General features: G+C 43.0%; 1 protein-coding gene across 22 annotated transcripts in view; it reads left to right on the top strand.

Annotated features, from left to right (window-relative positions):
- Positions 1–18,773, top strand: part of IQSEC1 (IQ motif and Sec7 domain ArfGEF 1) — a 691,123-nt gene that overhangs the window by 652,691 nt on the left and 19,659 nt on the right. For 15 of the 22 annotated variants that reach the window (XM_086938999.1, XM_086938992.1, XM_086938993.1 and 12 more), the window contains 2 exons: positions 6,814–6,987; positions 12,327–12,503. In XM_086938999.1, coding sequence (XP_086795125.1) covers positions 6,814–6,987; positions 12,327–12,503 — 351 coding nt within the window. The remainder of the gene's footprint in view (positions 1–6,813; positions 6,988–12,326; positions 12,504–18,773) is intronic. The other 7 variants (XM_086938995.1, XM_086938991.1, XM_086938989.1 and 4 more) reach the window with 1 other exon arrangement.

Here is an 18,773-nt window from a genome sequence, read left to right as displayed (position 1 = left end):
AGGCAGAGGAGATAGAGCCCTGAATATTTGAAATGCAGAGGATCTGGTCTAACTAAACATCAAGATCATGGAAAATAGAATGAAATTAATAGTATCACTGAGTTGGGTTAAAGGCTCTCTGGGTATCAAGCAGGGACCAGTGTTGTAACCAATTTGCAAGGACTGTGGCATTGTCTAGATTTGTGGACTGTGGTAAAGGTGGGTATGTTCTATCCAATCCACTAATGTAGTCTCCTCCCAGCATTCATAGATGCCTAGCCTATTAACTAGACTGCTAGAAAGGGAGGTAATGAATGTCAACAGGTCAGTGTAGCGGGTGTAAATACTGCCCAAATCAAGGAGGAGCCTGTTTAATTTACCCTTTACAAGATTGATCCTGCCATCTGGGCCTGTGAGAGTGATCACTTGTTTTCTCCACCTATGCTGCACTCTAGTGCACTCATTGTCACTTACAGAGCATGGAGAATATGGTATATCATTTGCTAGTTGAGTGTATTCCTCCATATTCTATGTCTGAATCATCCTGGTGTTATGAACTGCCACAGGAATTGTACATCCATAGGATAGCATTAGTGCAAGTCTGCTCCCCAATTAAAGTACTATTTTTAGAAGGTGCTGTCTGTTCTTGTATTCAAACATATCCTAAATGATGTGCTCAACTGTCTCTCCATTAACCCACATCAATCTCCCTCTCCCGGCCAGTCCAAAAACTTATAGCAGTCCAAACAGCAAGGGTCGAAATAAGAAAATGGAATTAAACATATCATCGAGGAATATGGTTGTCATCTTGTGATTGAACAGGGCAGGGAGAGCTCCTGGATGTATTAAAGATTGCGGCTTTAGCCTCCTGAACAGAAAAAACGTTTGCCTCCTGAAACATGAGAAATTAGTTCAGTTAGTGCAAACTAAACCATAGGGTTTGTCAGGCCGGCTGGGCATTATGGTGAAGAAATAGAAACAAAACACCACAGCTGGTGTTCAGGCATTGGGATAGGTTTGGCATCATTGGCCTTAGCACTAAAGGCCAGAAACGTATATCTAATTTACCTGATCCCGGGCCTTAACCAGGTTAGCACTGTACACTGGCACAAAGGTGTTCAAGCAAAGCTGCTAAAAAAGGCGGTTTGGCAAGCATTAGTTACGTCATCTGCAGTTTGGGGGTTATCACTGGCAAAGGCTGGTTGCCGCCTGAGCCAGATGCCTTTAGGAAGTCTGCATCAGATGCAGTGTTCATTGATTGTTGAATCAATCTCCTCTGGATGGCAGTTTTTAATGGATCTGCAGTCTCCTGCACAGCACATCTTTCCTCCTGTACCTGTGGTACCAATGGGGTGTGCTGTTTCTGGTCCATCTGGTTGCCTCTGGGGTAGCCACTGACGAGATTGTGCCAGTAGTCTAAATGGTCCGCGTTGCCATCGGACAGTTGTTCACCCAATAATAAGCATTAAGAGGGTCAGTTAAAAAAAAATGGTCTCGCTTGTTGGTGGGTAAATTAGGGCATAAACTACCCTTGTTGATATTGCACTGCTAGTCTATAATCTGGAAAAAACATACCTTGGTGGCTTCCAAAGAGTAGGAGCCTTTTGGCCTGTCAACTTGGCCAATCGTATTGCGATCTGTGTAGTTAAGGAGTTTCACAACAATAGGCCTGGTTGGGGCTCTAGTCGTGGTTTGTGAGCCGTGGCCCTATGTGCTAGATGAACTGCAAAGTAATGGGAAAGACCATTAGGGAGAGAGATCTGTTTTTTAGCCTGTTTTTGATTAACTCGGTCATGTATGGGCCTTCAGGCCCACAATTTGCAAGTTATTTCATCAAGTCGCTCCTTGCCGTATTCTGCCCTCCTAAGATATCGGATACAATCGGTGAGCTCTTGCATCTGCCAAGACACATCTGCTGTCTCGGTAAGCAGCTCTTCTAGGGCAATTTCAATGTGTTGCACCCTTTCTTAATTCGCGTTGGCCCTCTCACAACAGGCCTAGGTCAGTGAATACTGCATCACTTTTACCCTCTATGTGTCTGTAGGGCAAGGGACATGGGGTAGAAGTACTTTTGAGTGTATATAATTATATATGTGAGAAATATAGTGAGGTCTGCGTATGGTATTGAAATGGAAAAATAATCAATATTTATTCATGAAAAATAAAGGACATAGCAGTGGGAAAACAAGCACAAGAGAGATCAAGTGAAGTTTCTAAACTCAGGCATATTAATGTGACAACATTGACACGCAATGGCTAAGTCACAACCTGCTAGTACCAGTGCTCATACATAGGAATGAATGTATATAGCAATTGAATCAAGGTGCATTAGTCGACTATGTTTCGAACCCTGGTGAAATATTACGATCATCATCATGACACAAGTTATGCCTGGACAGTAATAGGGTTATAACAATTGTAACCCATTGCCAGCGTGATAGAAAATTAAATAAAAGTGGTCTTGCAAAGCTATGTGGTTATGCCGAAGTTGGGCACATTAAGCCCAAGGCCAGGGGTGAGAAGGGGCTACATTGAATGGAAGTGGTCAAATACATCGGGGAGGACCGTGAGTAATGAGAATTGGATCATCACATAATAAGTAGTACAATGGGAAGCCGGTTAGTACAGACTCTGGTTCAGAAGCTGTGAAAGGAAGGAGCGTTCTTAATGAGTTATATGCAGATCCAGCTGGTCTGTGCCTGCCGAGGTAAAGCATTGTTAGCTTACCGCTTTGCAAGACCACTTTTTTCTCTAGGCAGACCTGGAGACTGTGATGGTCCCCAGGATCTCCTTCGATTTGTTTAGGGTGCCAGTATCAGAGTCTAGAGGGCTGCTCACTACCTGCTCATCTGTCGCCCAGTCTTTCACAATGGGCGTAGAGGGATTCGTTTTAGAGTTTAGGGCTGCCTTATTCGTGCCTCTGCCTCCACCCATGTGGGTTACAGAGAGTTGAAGGTATAGCTTCAAGAGGAAAACAGCACTGGGATCACTTCCAGTGTGATGAATGGATAAAACAGATAGCTGTTGGCAGGACCATTTGAGAGATGCGGTATCATGGATCTCAGTCACCATAAGTGAACTAGCAGCATGTCAAATCCCCAGATACCAAGGGTTTCAGAACATAGAGGTAATAGTCTCAGAGGGCTACTCTGTGAAAAAGGGAGCGTGTAAACACGTATCGGTCTGCCATACACTCCTATATTTTACATGGTGAGTCTTTCATTGCAAATGTTGACTGAAGTCCTCACTCGTCTGCAACATGTTTCACAGGATGGTTCATATCTGCATAAATTAAAGGTTCAATTACAAGTAGGTAAGGGGCATCAATCTCTTGTGAATGTGAGCAGTGCCCAACAGTGTTCTCTTTAAAAAGAAATTGCCTTTGATCCTTTGCACCTGGAAGTCCAAAACGAATACCAAGGGCAGGGTAGTAAGAACTCCTCCCCTGCCAGCGGGATCTATCAGATCTTACAGCTTCCAGGGAGTGGCAGCCTGGGTCCTCTTGTATCCGGTACCGGGCCGTCCCCTCCAGTCTTTCACCGTGCATCCATTCCTTGTTCTCCAGCCGGGCTCAAATTCTCCTCAGGTAAATGGTATTAGGACAAGCAGAAAGGTAGCGGCCTCATTGTGTTTTCAGTTTGTAGATTCACACAAACAGGTGAAAAAGTAAAAATTTCAACAACAAAAAAAAACCAGATTACTCATCTAGGTACTTGGAGAAAACGTTTTAATTGAAATTCTCATGATGATTTGCTTCGCTTTGCTTTTCCATCAAATCCTCTCATGCCCAATGATGTGTAGCTCGATAACTGTGATTCCAGAGTGTGGACATATCAGATATGATACCCACAACTGAAAGAACTGCTCTTACACTCTCACAGGAAGTTCAGGCCATCAGGGCTTGTTGAAAATATTAAAGGAGAGCGCGTGCATATCCCCATGACCTTACTTACATTGTTTCTAAGGTCACAGGATTAATCCACTTAAATGTATCACACCTATGCATTTAGGTCTCTAGTGAGGTAAGATGGTCTTCTACTATGCTTGCCTTTATACAAATGTACACTCTAAAGAAGGCTGATAAAACTCCTGCCAATTTTTGTTAGATGTCTAGCATCTGCAAAAGTCTGAATCAGTGCATTGGCCTTTTGCCAATCCACACAGTAAGATGTTGTGAAAATACATTTTAAACTCTAAGGAACTGCCTTACAGATTGACAGACGAATGCAATTGATATTTTTAAGGTTGTTGGTGAACAGGCCTGGTCACCGATTTGTCAACATGTTTTCATGCTCTTCAAAATCATTCTGGGCAGTCATAACTTTGAAATGAGACTTCCTTTAGTTCTACCTTCAACATCAAGAACATTTTGTTTTGCCTGTGTATACACTCTAAATAGGGCAGGCAGGACATTTCGCAAACACCAAACGCTAAATCAGGGCCTACGTTTTACTTATCAAATTATTACAAATTGCTTCATCCTTAAATGAAATTTGATTTATAATTAAATAAAATTTGATTTATAAAGTGCATGGCTGCCCGAGAGCGTCCCAGCGCTACAGAACCAAGGGCAAGACAACTAAAGAGGGTACCGATAATTAGGGCTCCTTGGGAAAAAGAAAAGATTTAAGGAGCTTACGAAACTTAAGATGGCTAGATTCCGTACGAATCGATGCGGGAAGACTATTCCAAAGAGTTGCCGCATTGACCGAGAATGGACGACCCCCAGAGCGCACTTTCCTCACTCTGGGGACAGTGGCCAAGTTGCCAAGATCTGAACGAAGAGACCGAGCGGACTTGTAGGGGCGAATAAGATTCCGAAGGATAGGGGGGCCCCTCCCCTGAAGTAACTTGTGGGTTATACAAAGGGATTTGAATATAATTATTTCGCGGATCGGCCGCCAGTGAAGAGATCTCAGTGCCGGTTTGGCCGAGGATCTTATTGAGGAGCCGGTAAACAGCCTGGCTGCTGAGTTCTGAACACGTTGGAGCGTGTTGATGGTGGCTTCAGGTGCCGCCAGGAGCAGGCAGCATTGCTATAATCCAGCCTAGATAATATTAGCCCCTGGATTAACAGCTTCCTAGACTGGAAAGGCAGGAGTGGAAGGACCTTCCGCACCGACCGAAGTAGCCCATAACAAATAGCTGCTGTTTTCTTTGCTTTCGTCCTGAAGGTCAGGTCTTGCTCAAACCATACCCCTAGACTTTTAATTTCATCTTTTGGGGCAGGGAGATCACCCATACAGGGAGGCCAGATGGACTTGGGTAGAGATGTTAATTGATGGCCCAGGAGCATTAGCTCTGTTTTTGCTCCATTCAGTTTGAGCCGGGAGTTGGTCATCCTGGAATATATTCCTGAGACAGGCAAAAAGATTTTCCGAGCACCTCTTTTTGGGATAGCGAGACGACTACTTTGGTGTCATCTGCGTAAGTGACTATTTTAATCCCAAAGGGATTAACCACATCCTCCAGTGGGGCCATATAAATGTTGAAAAGAGTAGGGCTCAATGAGGAGCCCTGAGGTACTCCATACTGGAGGGGAATAGATTTAGAGAGTGCAGAGCCTTCCCAGATCTGAAAAGAACGATTACTCAAAAAAGATGAGAACCATTGCAGGGCCATGCCTGACACTCCCACTTGGGCGAGGCGCTGAATTAAGATTCCGTGGTCCACCGTATCGAAAGCTGCACTAAGATCAAGGAGGATTGCAACTGCTGATCCCCCTAAATCCAAGATGCACCTTGCCTCTTCCGCTACCGCTATCAGGGCAGAGTCAGTGCCCTGACCCGGGCGAAAGCCTGTTTGGGAATTACGTAGCAGTTTGTTATTCTCCAAAAAGGAGAGCTGCTGGTTGAACTTCTTTTCCGTGATTTTACTAAGGCCTCAACTTTAATGTAGAATTTTCTGTGCACAGTGGTTGTATGTTACTATTTTGACATTCCTGACTTCCCCTCCTTAAATAGCTTCCCTGTTTACTGTATAAAACTTTCATGCCACCAAGTGAATGTTTTGTTCATAAATCATCCAATCCCTCTCGTCTTAGGCACCACCGCATTATCTGACTCTTCAGCAGCCCTCCTAAAAGAGGCCTCCCTGCTTTGAAATTGCTATAGTTATACCTAAACCATAGGCACCTACCATCCTCTTGCTTACTTAGATGCGTTATCTTCATTTAAGTTACATCGTACTTCTCTTCCAATAATTTACAGTCTTATGTAGACAGGTTTTCCATCAAAACACTTCACAGAACTCCCAAAATTAAATTGTACTTGATTCTTCGCTTTCATTGTCTATTCCTTTCTTCTTTGCTTTACATCTCATTACTATCTTATCTTTCTCACCCAAATGATATTGAACCTTTCATGTTTCACCTACACTCCCATCTCTGGGCGCCAGTCCAGCTGGGTTATGCACACCAGACCGATGTTTAACTTCCTGGGACTACCCTTCAGGTCTGTACAAGGCCCTACGAGCCATCCTCCTAAACCTTTATCACAACATCCATTTAAGTAATTTAGTATCCATGCACCAGGTGACTGGAGCATCCTTCAACTGCAGTAACCATCCCCGTGAACACTATTAGACGGTTTATGAAAAACTTCACCTTCCAGACTGAAGGCACTGATGACCACCCCTCACTCCTGCTTTGTAACTCCAGGTTCCAATTCCCTAAACACATGCAGTTTCTCGACTGTGAAGTTCCTTACCTGTGTAATGTACTCTACTAACAAAGGAACATATGTACATCATTTATATTAACAAGGCTAAAGCAAAGAAATAGAAAGCAAAATATCAAATTAAAATAAAAGGTGTGTTTTCCTGTTCTTTTGTTAGATTATCCCAATGCTATCCGCCTCACGTCAGCCATCCCTGGAGCAGACATCAAAGTCCTCATAAACTTCAATGCACCCAATCCGCAAGACAGAAAGAAGTTCACAGATGACTTGCGAGAATCCATTGCAGAGGTTCAGGAAATGGAAAAATACAGAATAGAGTGTAAGTACAAAGGTACATATAGCATGCCACTTTTGAGTTGATTGTGGTTCATGCAAGCCATTTCACAAACGCTTTCTCCTGGGTAAACATCACATACCTTGCTCTGTATGCCTTCAATGATACTGAGAGGAACAGTAGATCTGAAATGCTTTTTTTCTGAGCTGGTATTTTTTGATCCCTTTGTTAATCTACGTTTGATTACATTTTTAAATGCAAACTATGAGAATCCTTTTTGATTATTTCATTTCTTTTTCATTTCCAAATCTTTTTTTATTCGTATAGAATACATAATGGGTAACTAATTAATATGATCCTATCTTGCTTTCCGCCTTCCTGATGTCATCATAAACCACCAGGCCGGTTTGTAGGTGTCACCAGAAGCACGCAATGGCAATATATGACCTTATTACACGTTATTATTTATGATTTTTTTTAAAAATATATCTTGATTTTGGTGCACTGAGCATGAAAACTGTGTTTTTTTCCTAACAGTGAAATACTAGATTATACAGTTTGTTTGACTTTAGTAAGGAAATGAGAAAATATTTACTTGTGTTTTGATTTTTAAGTTTAGTTTTAGATGAAGCTGGTTTTGCTTTATTAAAAAACAAATTTGGGCTATTGAAATACTATATTGCGGAATCTACTTCCAGCAAGGTAGAGAGCTAGCAATGTTCAGCTTTCATGAATAGAATGTTGAATAAACCACATGAAGTTGTTATGCTCGGAGCTGTTTGAGGCTACTTCTCCAGTGGTACACTAACAAACAGCCGTAATTTCAAAGGCTGCCATTATATTGTAACTTCCATGAACACCACCCAAACATGTTGTGTATATACAGATATATTCAAACACGAAAGAGGGGCGAGGGTCAAATCAGTTTATACTCTACCACCCCAGACCCCCAAGAACCTCCAATATACGCACATGAGGGGTGTATAGAGTGGGTAACATAAATGAAATTTACAAACAGAGAGGGCCCCAATAGGGCAAATCACTCTATTTGAAAAAACTGCCCTCACTCACATACCAAGGTATATGACATGCTTCATCATTGGGCCTGCTTACAATACGCCCTGGTGTATCCCCACACAGGGCGGAGCATGAGGGAGGGGGATAAAATAATAAATTTCTCTTAACACGACATATAGTCAGGACAAGTAGACATAGACAACACGTAACACATAAATTGGTGAAAGTCGTGCAAACACCAAGTGATCAAAACCGAGAAGTGCGACGAAAAGTGCAGTATGAGGAGTGATTAAAACTGATTAAAGGTGTCAACCAGAACACAACCTTTATTAAACTTTTCTTGACACCCCTACCAGGATTAAAAAATGAAAGAGGATGGGAAAAAGCCTCAAAGAGATAATTAGGAAGCTCAAGGCTTCCCTCCTATCACTGCCAGAGTCATGTGCATATATATATATATATATATATATATATATATATATATATATATATATATATATATATATATATATATATATGTATATATATACAGATATACACACACGTAAATATATAAATGCTTCAATAGCAGACTTTGATCAAGTTTTAAAAGTTAATTTCCAAAACAAATACATTTGCTTTTTCAATGGAAAAAAACAACAACAACAAAAAAAAAATATATTTCTTTCCAAGTGATTATTTGAGATTCTGAATTCTTTGTTGATATTTCAGACGCTGGATTTAATTGATCATCGGTATCTCATTCTTCAAGTGGTGGCACAGAGAGAAACTAATTAATTAACAACCGTATCATTTGTAAAGGTCCACAGACATTTTTTAACATATTACTTTCAAGTATTAGGATTGAAAAAGAGTTCGAAATAGCAACACAAAACATTACACGTCTCAAACAGTGAATATTCTTTGTAAAGCTAAGAAGCTCATGGTGATCAAGACTAAGAGCATTCTAAACTTTGCGAATCATTCAGAAGTGTCAATTAATGCCGAATCCCAAGTGGAACCACACACACAATTAATACCTAGAGGACTCACCCTGAGAAGATGGTACCCTCCAGTGACCAGGCCTAAAATGTTTGGAAGAAATTGTAAAACAAAAACAATTTGTGACTAGCACATAAACACCCTCTACAGCATTAGACACTAAAGTTGATAGTAATGATGCCATCTCTGAGACTCCTGTCTGCTTCTTCCTCTTTAGGTTTACATGTAGACCTGGAAAACTAGCTGTCACGGTTTTGAGGCTGTGCTATCCATGCTAGCTCCACAGTTACAGAGATGGCACATGCTCCTACTTCACCCAGAAGAGCTCAGCAGGCCTTCCCTTCTTTCTTACAGGCTTGAGGATCAATATACAAAGCTATGCAACACATTAGACAGATCTTACAGTCTCGGGCTCCTTACAAAAAGCTTACCCTTAGAATGCAGGGAAAATGTAAGTTCTGGTGTCAGGCATCAGTTCCTGAGGCAACAGAGAACTTTGACCTCAGCAACTATTATGATACCATGGGTTGTAGAGGTCTTGCAGGCCTAGGCCTCTGATAGTATACCTCAGTTTGTGCGGATTTTACAGGCTTGGGCCCCAGGCCTTCGTGCTGTGCATGGGTCTTAGTACCTTATTTGCCAGTTATCAAATTAGCCTTTTACAACAATCACATAAACCATAACTCTGAGCTATTCCTCAGGTTACAGTGCTGCAGCTCAGGAAGAAGTGCTAATCTGAGGTTCAATGGATCTTACAGAAGCGCTATGCAGGTAGCTGGGCATACCTAAGAGGCTCTTACCTCAAAAATGAAACCCTGTGGTTAGAAAATAACATAGACTGTGGCCTCAACAATGTCCCTTCTTTTATATGGAGATTAAAATGCTCATGCACTTCAGGATACCGCAGTGAGACATTTGTTCTTATAAATTCCTAATCCCACAGCTATCCCTGTGTTTGGTGTCATTGGGGTGCAGGTAGAATGCAGCTAGCAGTGGTGCGTCATTCCACCAATACATTTATATATTGTTATTTTATTTAATATAATCTTTCTACATTTTTTATTTCTTCGCACTACACTGTGAGTGAATTATAGATGTGTTCTAATGCAATAACAATTGTTTTGAGGACCTCATTTCCTTGATGCATGGGTTCAGTGAAAAAAACACAAGATCCCACTTGAATTTATAGGCCTCTGAAAAGGTTGACTCGCTCAGTAGTTGGATTCTCTGAAGACACGTTTCCAGTTAAACCCAAAACAGAAAAGCTATAGTGTCCATAAATCATGTGGGTTACTTGTATCTCCATTATCTGCTTGTAAATTAAGAACCGGCAGTGGGTGCACAAATTCAAATCAAATCAGGGGTTTAAGCGCGACTACTCCCCCATATGGGTATCAAGGCGCTGGGGGTGTGGAGGGGGTTCGCAGGTTCCAGTCCATCAAGAAGGGGGTCTGTCGAAGAGCCAGGTTTTGAGGTTTCTTGCGAAGATGGGGAGCCATGTTATCTGTCTGAGGTGGAGCGGAAGGTCGCTCCAGGCACTAGCCGCGTGGAAGGAGGAGTGGCCTCTTGATCTGGTCTTTCTAGTGCGGAGGACCACGGCTTAGGAGAGCTGGGCTTATCGTAGGGTCCTTTGGGGTGCGTGGAATTTGAGTCAGCTGTTCAGGTATGCTGTTCCGGTGTCGTGGAGGGCCTTGTGAGCTTGGGTTAGCATCTTGAAGGCGACTCTAGCTTCGATGGGGAGCCAGTGGAGTGTGCGCAGGTGCTGGGAGATGTGCCAGTGGCTTGGCAGGTTGAGGACCAGTCTTGCAACAGCGTTTTTGATGTTCTGTAGCTTGTGGTGGAGGTTTTTGTTTATTCCGGCATAGATTGTGTTGCCGTAGTCAAGTCTGCTGGCGATCAGGGCTTGAGTGACGGTCTTTCTGTGTTTGAGGGGGATCCATTTGAAGGTGTTACGTAGGAGGTGAAGGGTGTGGAAGCAGGAGGACGAGACAGAGTTGATTTGTCGGTCCATTTTGAGCTCGGAGTCGAGGATGATTCCCAGGTTGCGTGCGTAGTCCATGGGGGTGGGCCTGCTTTCCGAGGGCGGGGGCAACAGGCGTCTGGGTTTGGGCCCATGATGAGTACTTCTGTTCTGTTTGTGTTTAGTTGTAGGCAGCTGTTTTTTATCCATTTGGCGACGGTTTCCATGCCTTCTCGAAAGTTGTGTCTGGCGGTGTTGGGTTCGTTGGATAGGGAGAGGATGAGTTGGGTGTCATCTGCGTATGACACAATGTTGAGTACGTAGGTTCTGACGATGGGGGCTAGCGGAGCCATGTAGACGTTGAAGAGCGTAGGGCTGAGGGAGGACCTCTGGGGGACTCCGCAGGTGGTAGGTGTAGGGTCTGAGAGGAAAGGGGGGAGTCTGAAGCCCTCAAAACGAAATTGAAGCCCTCAAAACGAATAGTCTTTTGGCGTCATTTATTATGCTGTTCATCCTATGGTTTAATTGTGGTGTCCCAGTCAGTTTACTTCCCACCAAAAAGTAACCTTAGTATTAGGGCTGTGTAGGTCAGACCATTACTAGCGATTTGGTGGTGATTATGAAGGAAATAAAGCAATAAAATAAGAGAAAAAAGCAGGTCTGTGTATGGAAACCATAAGTAGAGACTTGAGGTAAATTGAGGTTGGGCTACAACAGTTTTATTTAATATTATTGTTATACCTCAGACAAGATTAAAAACAGACCAAAATGTGACTTACCCTCACAGAATTCTCTTTATGTTTCTACACAGTATCACATAACAGTCAAGCTCTTTCATCAGGAAAAATCTACTCCCAGCATATGGATATTTACAAGAGGGGCCTTTAAGGGCAGTATATAGATATAGATATCTATCTATCTATCTATCTCTATCTATCGATCTATCTCTCCAAGGAGCTGTGAGCTCCAAAATGCCCGGGCTGAATTTGCTGCTTTTTTTTTAATGAACACGCTGCAACGAAACTGAGCTGCTGCCTGTCTTTTCTTTTTACATAATCAACATAGAAAGTGGATTGGAGTTGTGTTCTAAATATATATATAATCTATTTTGTCATTTAAAATGTCTGGTAGTGGAAACCTTTGCCATTCCTTTAGTTTGAGGTGGTCACTAGGTTAGATACAATGATTAACAGTATTCATACGTGGTGGGCGGCTGAGTCAAGGACGTGTGCAATGACACCATTACTCAAGCTGTCAAAAAGATCAGTTCCCCAAGTTGTACATCTCCTGGTAGTCACAGGTAATTATTGGGTCATTCTGAATGCCTAGTGTAATCATTCCACTGTGTCTACCACCTAAACTGCTCTTTGTTAGTGCTGTAAATTTGCATTGTAAAATAATTAACTGTGGATATGCACCTTCACTCCCTTTGCTCCAGCTGAGCTAGAGAAACAGAAGGGAGTGGTGCGCCCCAGTATGTCGCAGTGTTCCAGTCTGAAGAAGGAGTCTGGCAATGGCACACTAAATAGGGCCTGCCTGGATGACAGCTACGCGTCGAGTGAGGGGCTCAAACGCAGCGCCTTGAGTAGCTCCCTCAGAGACCTTTCTGATGCTGGTAAGAAGCTTGCTGCTTTTCCCCATGCTTCTTGTGCCAGCCCACATGTCATACATGTTACCCCATTTGTGAGTTGTGCAGCTTGTAAAATCATCCCCTAGTCATGTTTGGCTGCTATTTGATTTGGATCCCTTTTTCCCTGTTACCCTTTGAGTAGCTTCAGCTTGCAATCTAGCTTCTAAAATCAATAAAAGGTAGAGATTAATGACATTGATAACAATCTGTATGTATTTTTAGAGGATGTTTAGAGGAACCCATCACAAATGCTCTCTCTGTGTTGAATTCAGTGTACCTCTGTATCATATTTTGATGAATGAAATTGAGTGAATCCCTTCTAAATTTCTATTTTCATAGAATAGATTTCCAATATGCTGTGTGACTGATATCTTCTCATTTTATTACTTGCCCAGTAGGTCCTAGTCACTGATAGTGTTGACATTTGTAAAACTCCATTGCTAGAGCAAAATGTAAAAGCCGGCCTTCACTGCAATAATGTCCAAAGGCCTTGTTTATGTTGTTCTGGCACTCTTTGCTGTTGTTGTGACAGTTGGTTATATACATCATATTTCTTTTAAAAAAGAATATGCAACAGCATTGTAGGTTTTGGTGGTGGTTCATGTTTATTAATACATGCCACTTCTTTAATTTCTGCTATGAGTGGAGCATGTTTGCAATAAAATGCAGGCAGGTCTTGGTATCTATTAGCGTATATCTAGAGGACTTTTTGTCATTACTCACAAGAGTGTAATAATATTCGTCTGTGAGAATCAAGGGATTCTACAGAGCATTTGCATACTGTTTGCTCCAATTCAGTTAATAGTGATTACTGTACCATTCAAGAGAAATACTGTGTCTAATATACCATTTTGATAGTATTAAACAATAATTGATGGCTCTTCCTTTTAGTATGGCAGAGGAAGCTATAGACGTGACACAGTAGAAAAACTCTGCTATGTTCAATATGTAGGTATAAATAACAGTTGTTTAATCAATTGTGTGCACATTCTGTATAGACCATCTAATTTTATCCAGTCATACCCATCTATCCCATACGTATCCTTCACCCTCACTCTGAAAGACAGTTTTTTTAAAATGTCCCATTTCCATTTTTCAAAAGGTTTAGTATAGGGTAAAGTGTACAATTTATTGCACTTTTGACCAAATGTATAAATCAATTCATACCACTCATATCTCTAGAAAAATTCCATTCCTATCTATTTTACATTGCCATATGGTTACACTTGTAACCCCATCAGTGGAGAATTAGGAAATAAGAACTCCTTGTTATCATGATGACCTTGGACATTTCAACACAGTGTGCTTGTGGTAGAATTTTAAAAGTGGTTTACTTATAGTCAGAATTCCAACCTCTTTGCAGACTTGCATATTGTTCCATAAGTTCAGTAAACTCCGCCTAATATTTAAAAGTTGGTTTGTGCCCAGTCACAGTTCTGGGAAGATTTTGTTTGATCTAGTAAGTGAGGTGATGGTCCGGAGGTGCCTCAGGAGGCTGTTCCAGGTCTCCGCTGCTATGTGGCAGAAGGAGCGTGCTCCACTTATGCTTCGGTAGATGCGTGGAGTATTGGCAAGTGAAAGGGAGGTGGAGCGTAGTCTTCTTGATGGTTGGTGGAAGTTCAGACGTTGGTTAATGTATGCTGGTTCTTGGTTGCGTAGAGCTTGTGTGCGTTGGTCAGCAGACCGAATTTGCATTTCTTCTGTACGGGGAGCCAATGAAGTTGCCTGAGTTTGGGGGTGATGTGGGTTTGTCAAGAAGGCCGAGGATGTCTGGCTGCGGCCTCCTGTATGGTCTGAAGTCTCTGTAGGTGGTATGTGGTGATTGCTATGCAGAGGGCGTTGCAGTAGTTCAGTCGGCTATTGATGAGGGCCTGTGCCACGGTGCTTCTCGTGTGTAAGGGTACCCACTTGAAGGTCTATATAGCATGCACAGAGTGAGAAAGCAGGCGAAGGAGACAGTGATATCACGGGAAGCTTATTGTCGATGACGATTCAGAGGTTTCTGGCGTGGTCTGATGGCCACCAGGAGACGTTCCATGTGTTGCTGCTGTTCCCAAAGATCAGTACGTCCGTCTTGTCTGTGTTCAGCTGCGGGCAGTTGTTCTTCATTCAGTCTGCAACGCTTGTCATGCATCTGTGGAAGTTGGTTCTGGTGGTGGTGGGGTCATCAGTGAGTGAGAGGATTAGTTGGGTGCTGTTTGTGTAGGAAATTATGTTGAGACAGTGGTATCTGATTACGTTGGCCAGCTGGGTTAAATATGCGCTGAAAAGCTTGGGGCTGAGGGATAAGCCCTTGTGTAAACCGCAGGTGATCTCCTTGGGTTCAGAGCTGAAAGGTGGGAGGTGGATCCTCTGGGTTTTTCTGGTGAGGAAGGAGGTGATCCATCTAAGCTTGTGTCCCTGGATGCCGATGTGGTGGAGTCTTTCGTTCAGCGTGTGGTTGGATACAGTGTTGAAGGCTGCCAGGAGGTCTAGTAGAATCAATGCTGCTGTTTCTCCTCGGTCGAGGGGGGTTTAGATGTTGTCAGTGTCATCTGTGTTGTGATTGCTGCAGAAGGTGAATTGGGAGGCATTGAGCAGCTGGTTCTGCTCCATGTGTGTCATGAGATGATTGTTGATGATCTTTTCCAGTACCTTTGTGGGAGCAGGGAGATTGGTCAGTAGCTATTGAAGTAGCTGGGGTTGGCGGAGGTTTTTTTGAGTAGTGGTCTGACTTTAGCATGTTTCCAGGCATCGGGAAATGTTGCAGTGGTGATAGAGGTGTTGAGTAGAGTGGTGAGTTCCTGACTGATCATTTGATTTCCGAAGTGGTGGGGCAGGCATGGGTCTGTGAGACCTCCCAAGTGGGTTGATTTCATGGTGAATGTGGTGTCCTGGGTGGAGAGAATGTTCCAGTTGGTCTGTGTGTGGTTTGTGTTGGTTACGGTGGTGTGGCATCTGTTGAGGCATTCCGTAGGTGGGGTTGGGGTTCAAAGTTTCTGTATATGATTGTGATCTTATTGTGAAAGAAGTGGGCATGGTTGTCGCACAGCTCCTGTGAGGGTATGATGTTGTTTTCACTGGCAGCCGGGTTTGAAGATTCCTTAACTATGTTGAAAAGTTCCTTAGTTTTGTTTGTGCTGGTTTCAATGCGTGCAGCAAAGACTGTCTTCTTTGTTGCCCTCAGCATGCAACGGTAGAGGTTGAGGTAGGTCTTGAAGGCTGCCCTGTCGGAGGTGTCCTTGCTGGTACTCCATCATCTTTCTAACTGTTTGCTCTCTCGTTTTTCTGTTCTGAGTTCTTGGGTGTACCAGCTGGCCTTTGTGGAGGATTTTCTCTGGATATTGCTCTTGATGGAGGCGATGATTTCTGCACAGGTGTTGATGTTTTTCACTCCCTGTTCAAGGTTGGTGGTGATAGCAGTTAAAGGTGTTGAGGGCTTTCATCTGGTCTCTGAGATTTTAGTTCACGTTCGGTGGGGGGTGTTGGTCAACTTGGGGGTGGTGATGCGGTGGCTGGAGATACTGAAGAGGACGATAGTCACCGGTCCATATGAGCTCATTGACTTGGCTGTATTTGACGCGGTTGCTGGAGGTAAAAATTATGTCCAATGTGTGTCCTGATGTGTGTGTAGGGTCATGGACGATCTGGGTCAATCCGAGACTGCTCATACTGTCGAGGAGGTTTGAGGTGTTTATTTTCATGGGGTTCTTCGATGTTGAAATGTAGGTCGCTGAGGAAGATGTAGTTCTTGGAGTCTAAGGCTAGGGGACAGTGAAGTCTGCGAGGGTGTTGCAGAAGCTGGAGCGCGGCCCTGGCGGACGGTATGCAAGAGTGCCTCTGATGGTTGTCTTATCATCCGTGTGGAGCTTTAAGTTGAGATGTTCCAAGGGGGTGGTGGTGGTACACTGTATTTTCTCTTTCTGGATGATGGCTTTTCGTCCTCCCGGCTTGTTGGTGCAGTCCTGTCATTTTTAATCTGTTGGGAATCGCTGTGGCAATGTCTGGGACGTACATGGGTTGAGCCAGGTCTTAGTGAGGAAGACACTGTTGGGTGCGAGGATAGGGATGAGGTCCCATAATTCAGGGGAATGCTTGCATAGTGAGCGTTTGTTGAGAAGGGCACATGCAAATTGGTGTTTTGTTCAGGTGGTATATGTGCTGTGTTTGGGGTGGGGCTGGTCAGCGGGCTGGTGTGTGAGCATTGGCAGGTTAAGTGGCAGTGGGTCGAGGTGTAAGGTCCTAACATGGGTCGGCGCTGTGGCAGTGTTTGTTGTGGTGTTCAGGGTCGAGTGTATAGAGTTCGGCAATGGTGAATCTCTGGGGGCGGGAGGGCCAGGGGTCGTGGCGCCAGGCACAGACTGGATTTCCTTTGGTGAGCCAGTGGCGCGGTCAAGCTGCAGCCTGCATTAAGTAGGTCCTGGGTTGGACTGGGCTTCTGTTGGTGGGAGGAACAGTGAGTGGGAAAACCCAGTTGACAGCGGCGTCACTGGATCAGTCTGGAATGAGCAGGAACTGGAGGCCACCGGCAAGTGGCAGGCTAGGTGTCCAGGTGCCTGTAGTCTTCTTACCCTTTTCAGTCAGTAATAAAATTGGGTTGTGCCACTCGAGAGAGACCTTAGGTAGGAGGCAGCATACAATTTTCAGCACATAGACAAGCATTGATTTTGTGTTACTGCAATTTCACCAAACTGAAGTCATTTTGTTGCTGTGCTGCGCTGCATCCTCATGGTCTCTTAAGAAAACAAAGGCTTTCTTCCTTATTAGCAGTAGCATGCATGTTGGAGTCTTATTGTAAATAGCCGTTTAAGGTTACCAACTAGTTATAAGGAAGAAAAGTAAAAAAGAATTCCAAAAGATGGTCTATTTAGTAAGACATTTTAACTGTCCAATTCATTTTAGTCAAATTTAGAATATAAACCTGATAATTGCTACTTATCAGTTCTTTGCCCATTTGTAGCGTTTGATCAAGCCAATGATTCTGTTATCGTGAGAGATGATCTTCAAACTATGCGTCGATTTCAACCTCCGATATCTACTGATTCAGATGTGTTTTTTAAATTTGGCAACACAGATTAATATATCATTTTCTTTCTCCCCTCTCGATAGCCTAGTATTTGATTAGTTGGTTTTATAGATTATTAAACATATTTGTAGGATAAATAGGAGGTCTTGTCCTCAAAATACACTTACAGTTTGAATCACAAAATATACTGAGGCTTTTGCACTGGGCAAATCGTGATCTGCCTCCACGGTAATGCATCGTGAGCATTTTTTTGTATTGATTCTTCTAATATTTCATAATTTTCTGATTCTTAAGCAGAAGTCTTCATTACTCCTAATTGGGTCTTTCTTGTCATTAGCAAAAGAGCTGAGTCTTCACCTATAAGAAAGGCAATTCACTTTCCCCAAATTCTAAATTAAAAAAAAATTCCACTCCTTGCCTTGGGTCAATATTCCTCCTTAATCTACATTGTGTCCTGCAGTTGCCAAGCAAGAGATATTGGGAAGCAAAGTTGAGAGAAGGATAGTATGCACCACTCTGATCAGGAACGCCAGACTCAAAATAATGAAGATGACCCATATGTAATCACGACATTACCACCTTGCCTGCCCTTCCTAGTCACAGCCATGGTAAACAGCATTGATAGACCGCGTACCAAAATCCACTGAACAAGAACTACCCACCATCAGGTACAGCCTATTTGGCAGTGTAACAGAGGTTAGTAAACCTGACTCCACCCAGCTCAGCCCAGGCTGAGGTCTTACTGCAAGTGTACCAACCATCAACATGATTATAGAGAGGGATCACAGAAACAGTGAAGCACCTGGAAGTGGTCAACCCGATGGAGAGCATCCAAGAAAACCTTTGTCTTCTGGTCAGAAACTCCAAACAAGCTGTGATGTTGGAAATGTGGCTCTGTGGGCCAGATACACAGAGATCCTCCTGTTAACAGAGAGACACTGCAACAGAGAATCTTCAAGCGACTGAGAGTCAGGGTAGAAAACATGAATAACAATATTCTTTGATACATGAGAAACCGAAACCACTTAAGGTCTGAAAGCCTGACTTGAGCCACGTGACCGATATCCGGTAACAAATAAACCTAATATAAGGTACAAGGCAAAACCTGTGTGTTTAATGGAAAACGAAAACTGAGACACATTGGAGTAAACCAAACCATGGAAAATTAATTTTAAGGAAATACAAAAAAATCGAAATTAAAGGAAACGTTTTAAAAGAAAGTTAATATTAAGGAAAATTCAACATACATT

This window comes from Lissotriton vulgaris, chromosome 9 (assembly GCF_964263255.1).
Source record: "Lissotriton vulgaris chromosome 9, aLisVul1.2, whole genome shotgun sequence".
Taxonomy (NCBI): Eukaryota; Metazoa; Chordata; class Amphibia; order Caudata; family Salamandridae; genus Lissotriton; species Lissotriton vulgaris.
The sequence above is the reverse complement of the archived record's forward strand: the minus strand, read 5'-3'. Positions and strand labels throughout refer to the sequence as shown.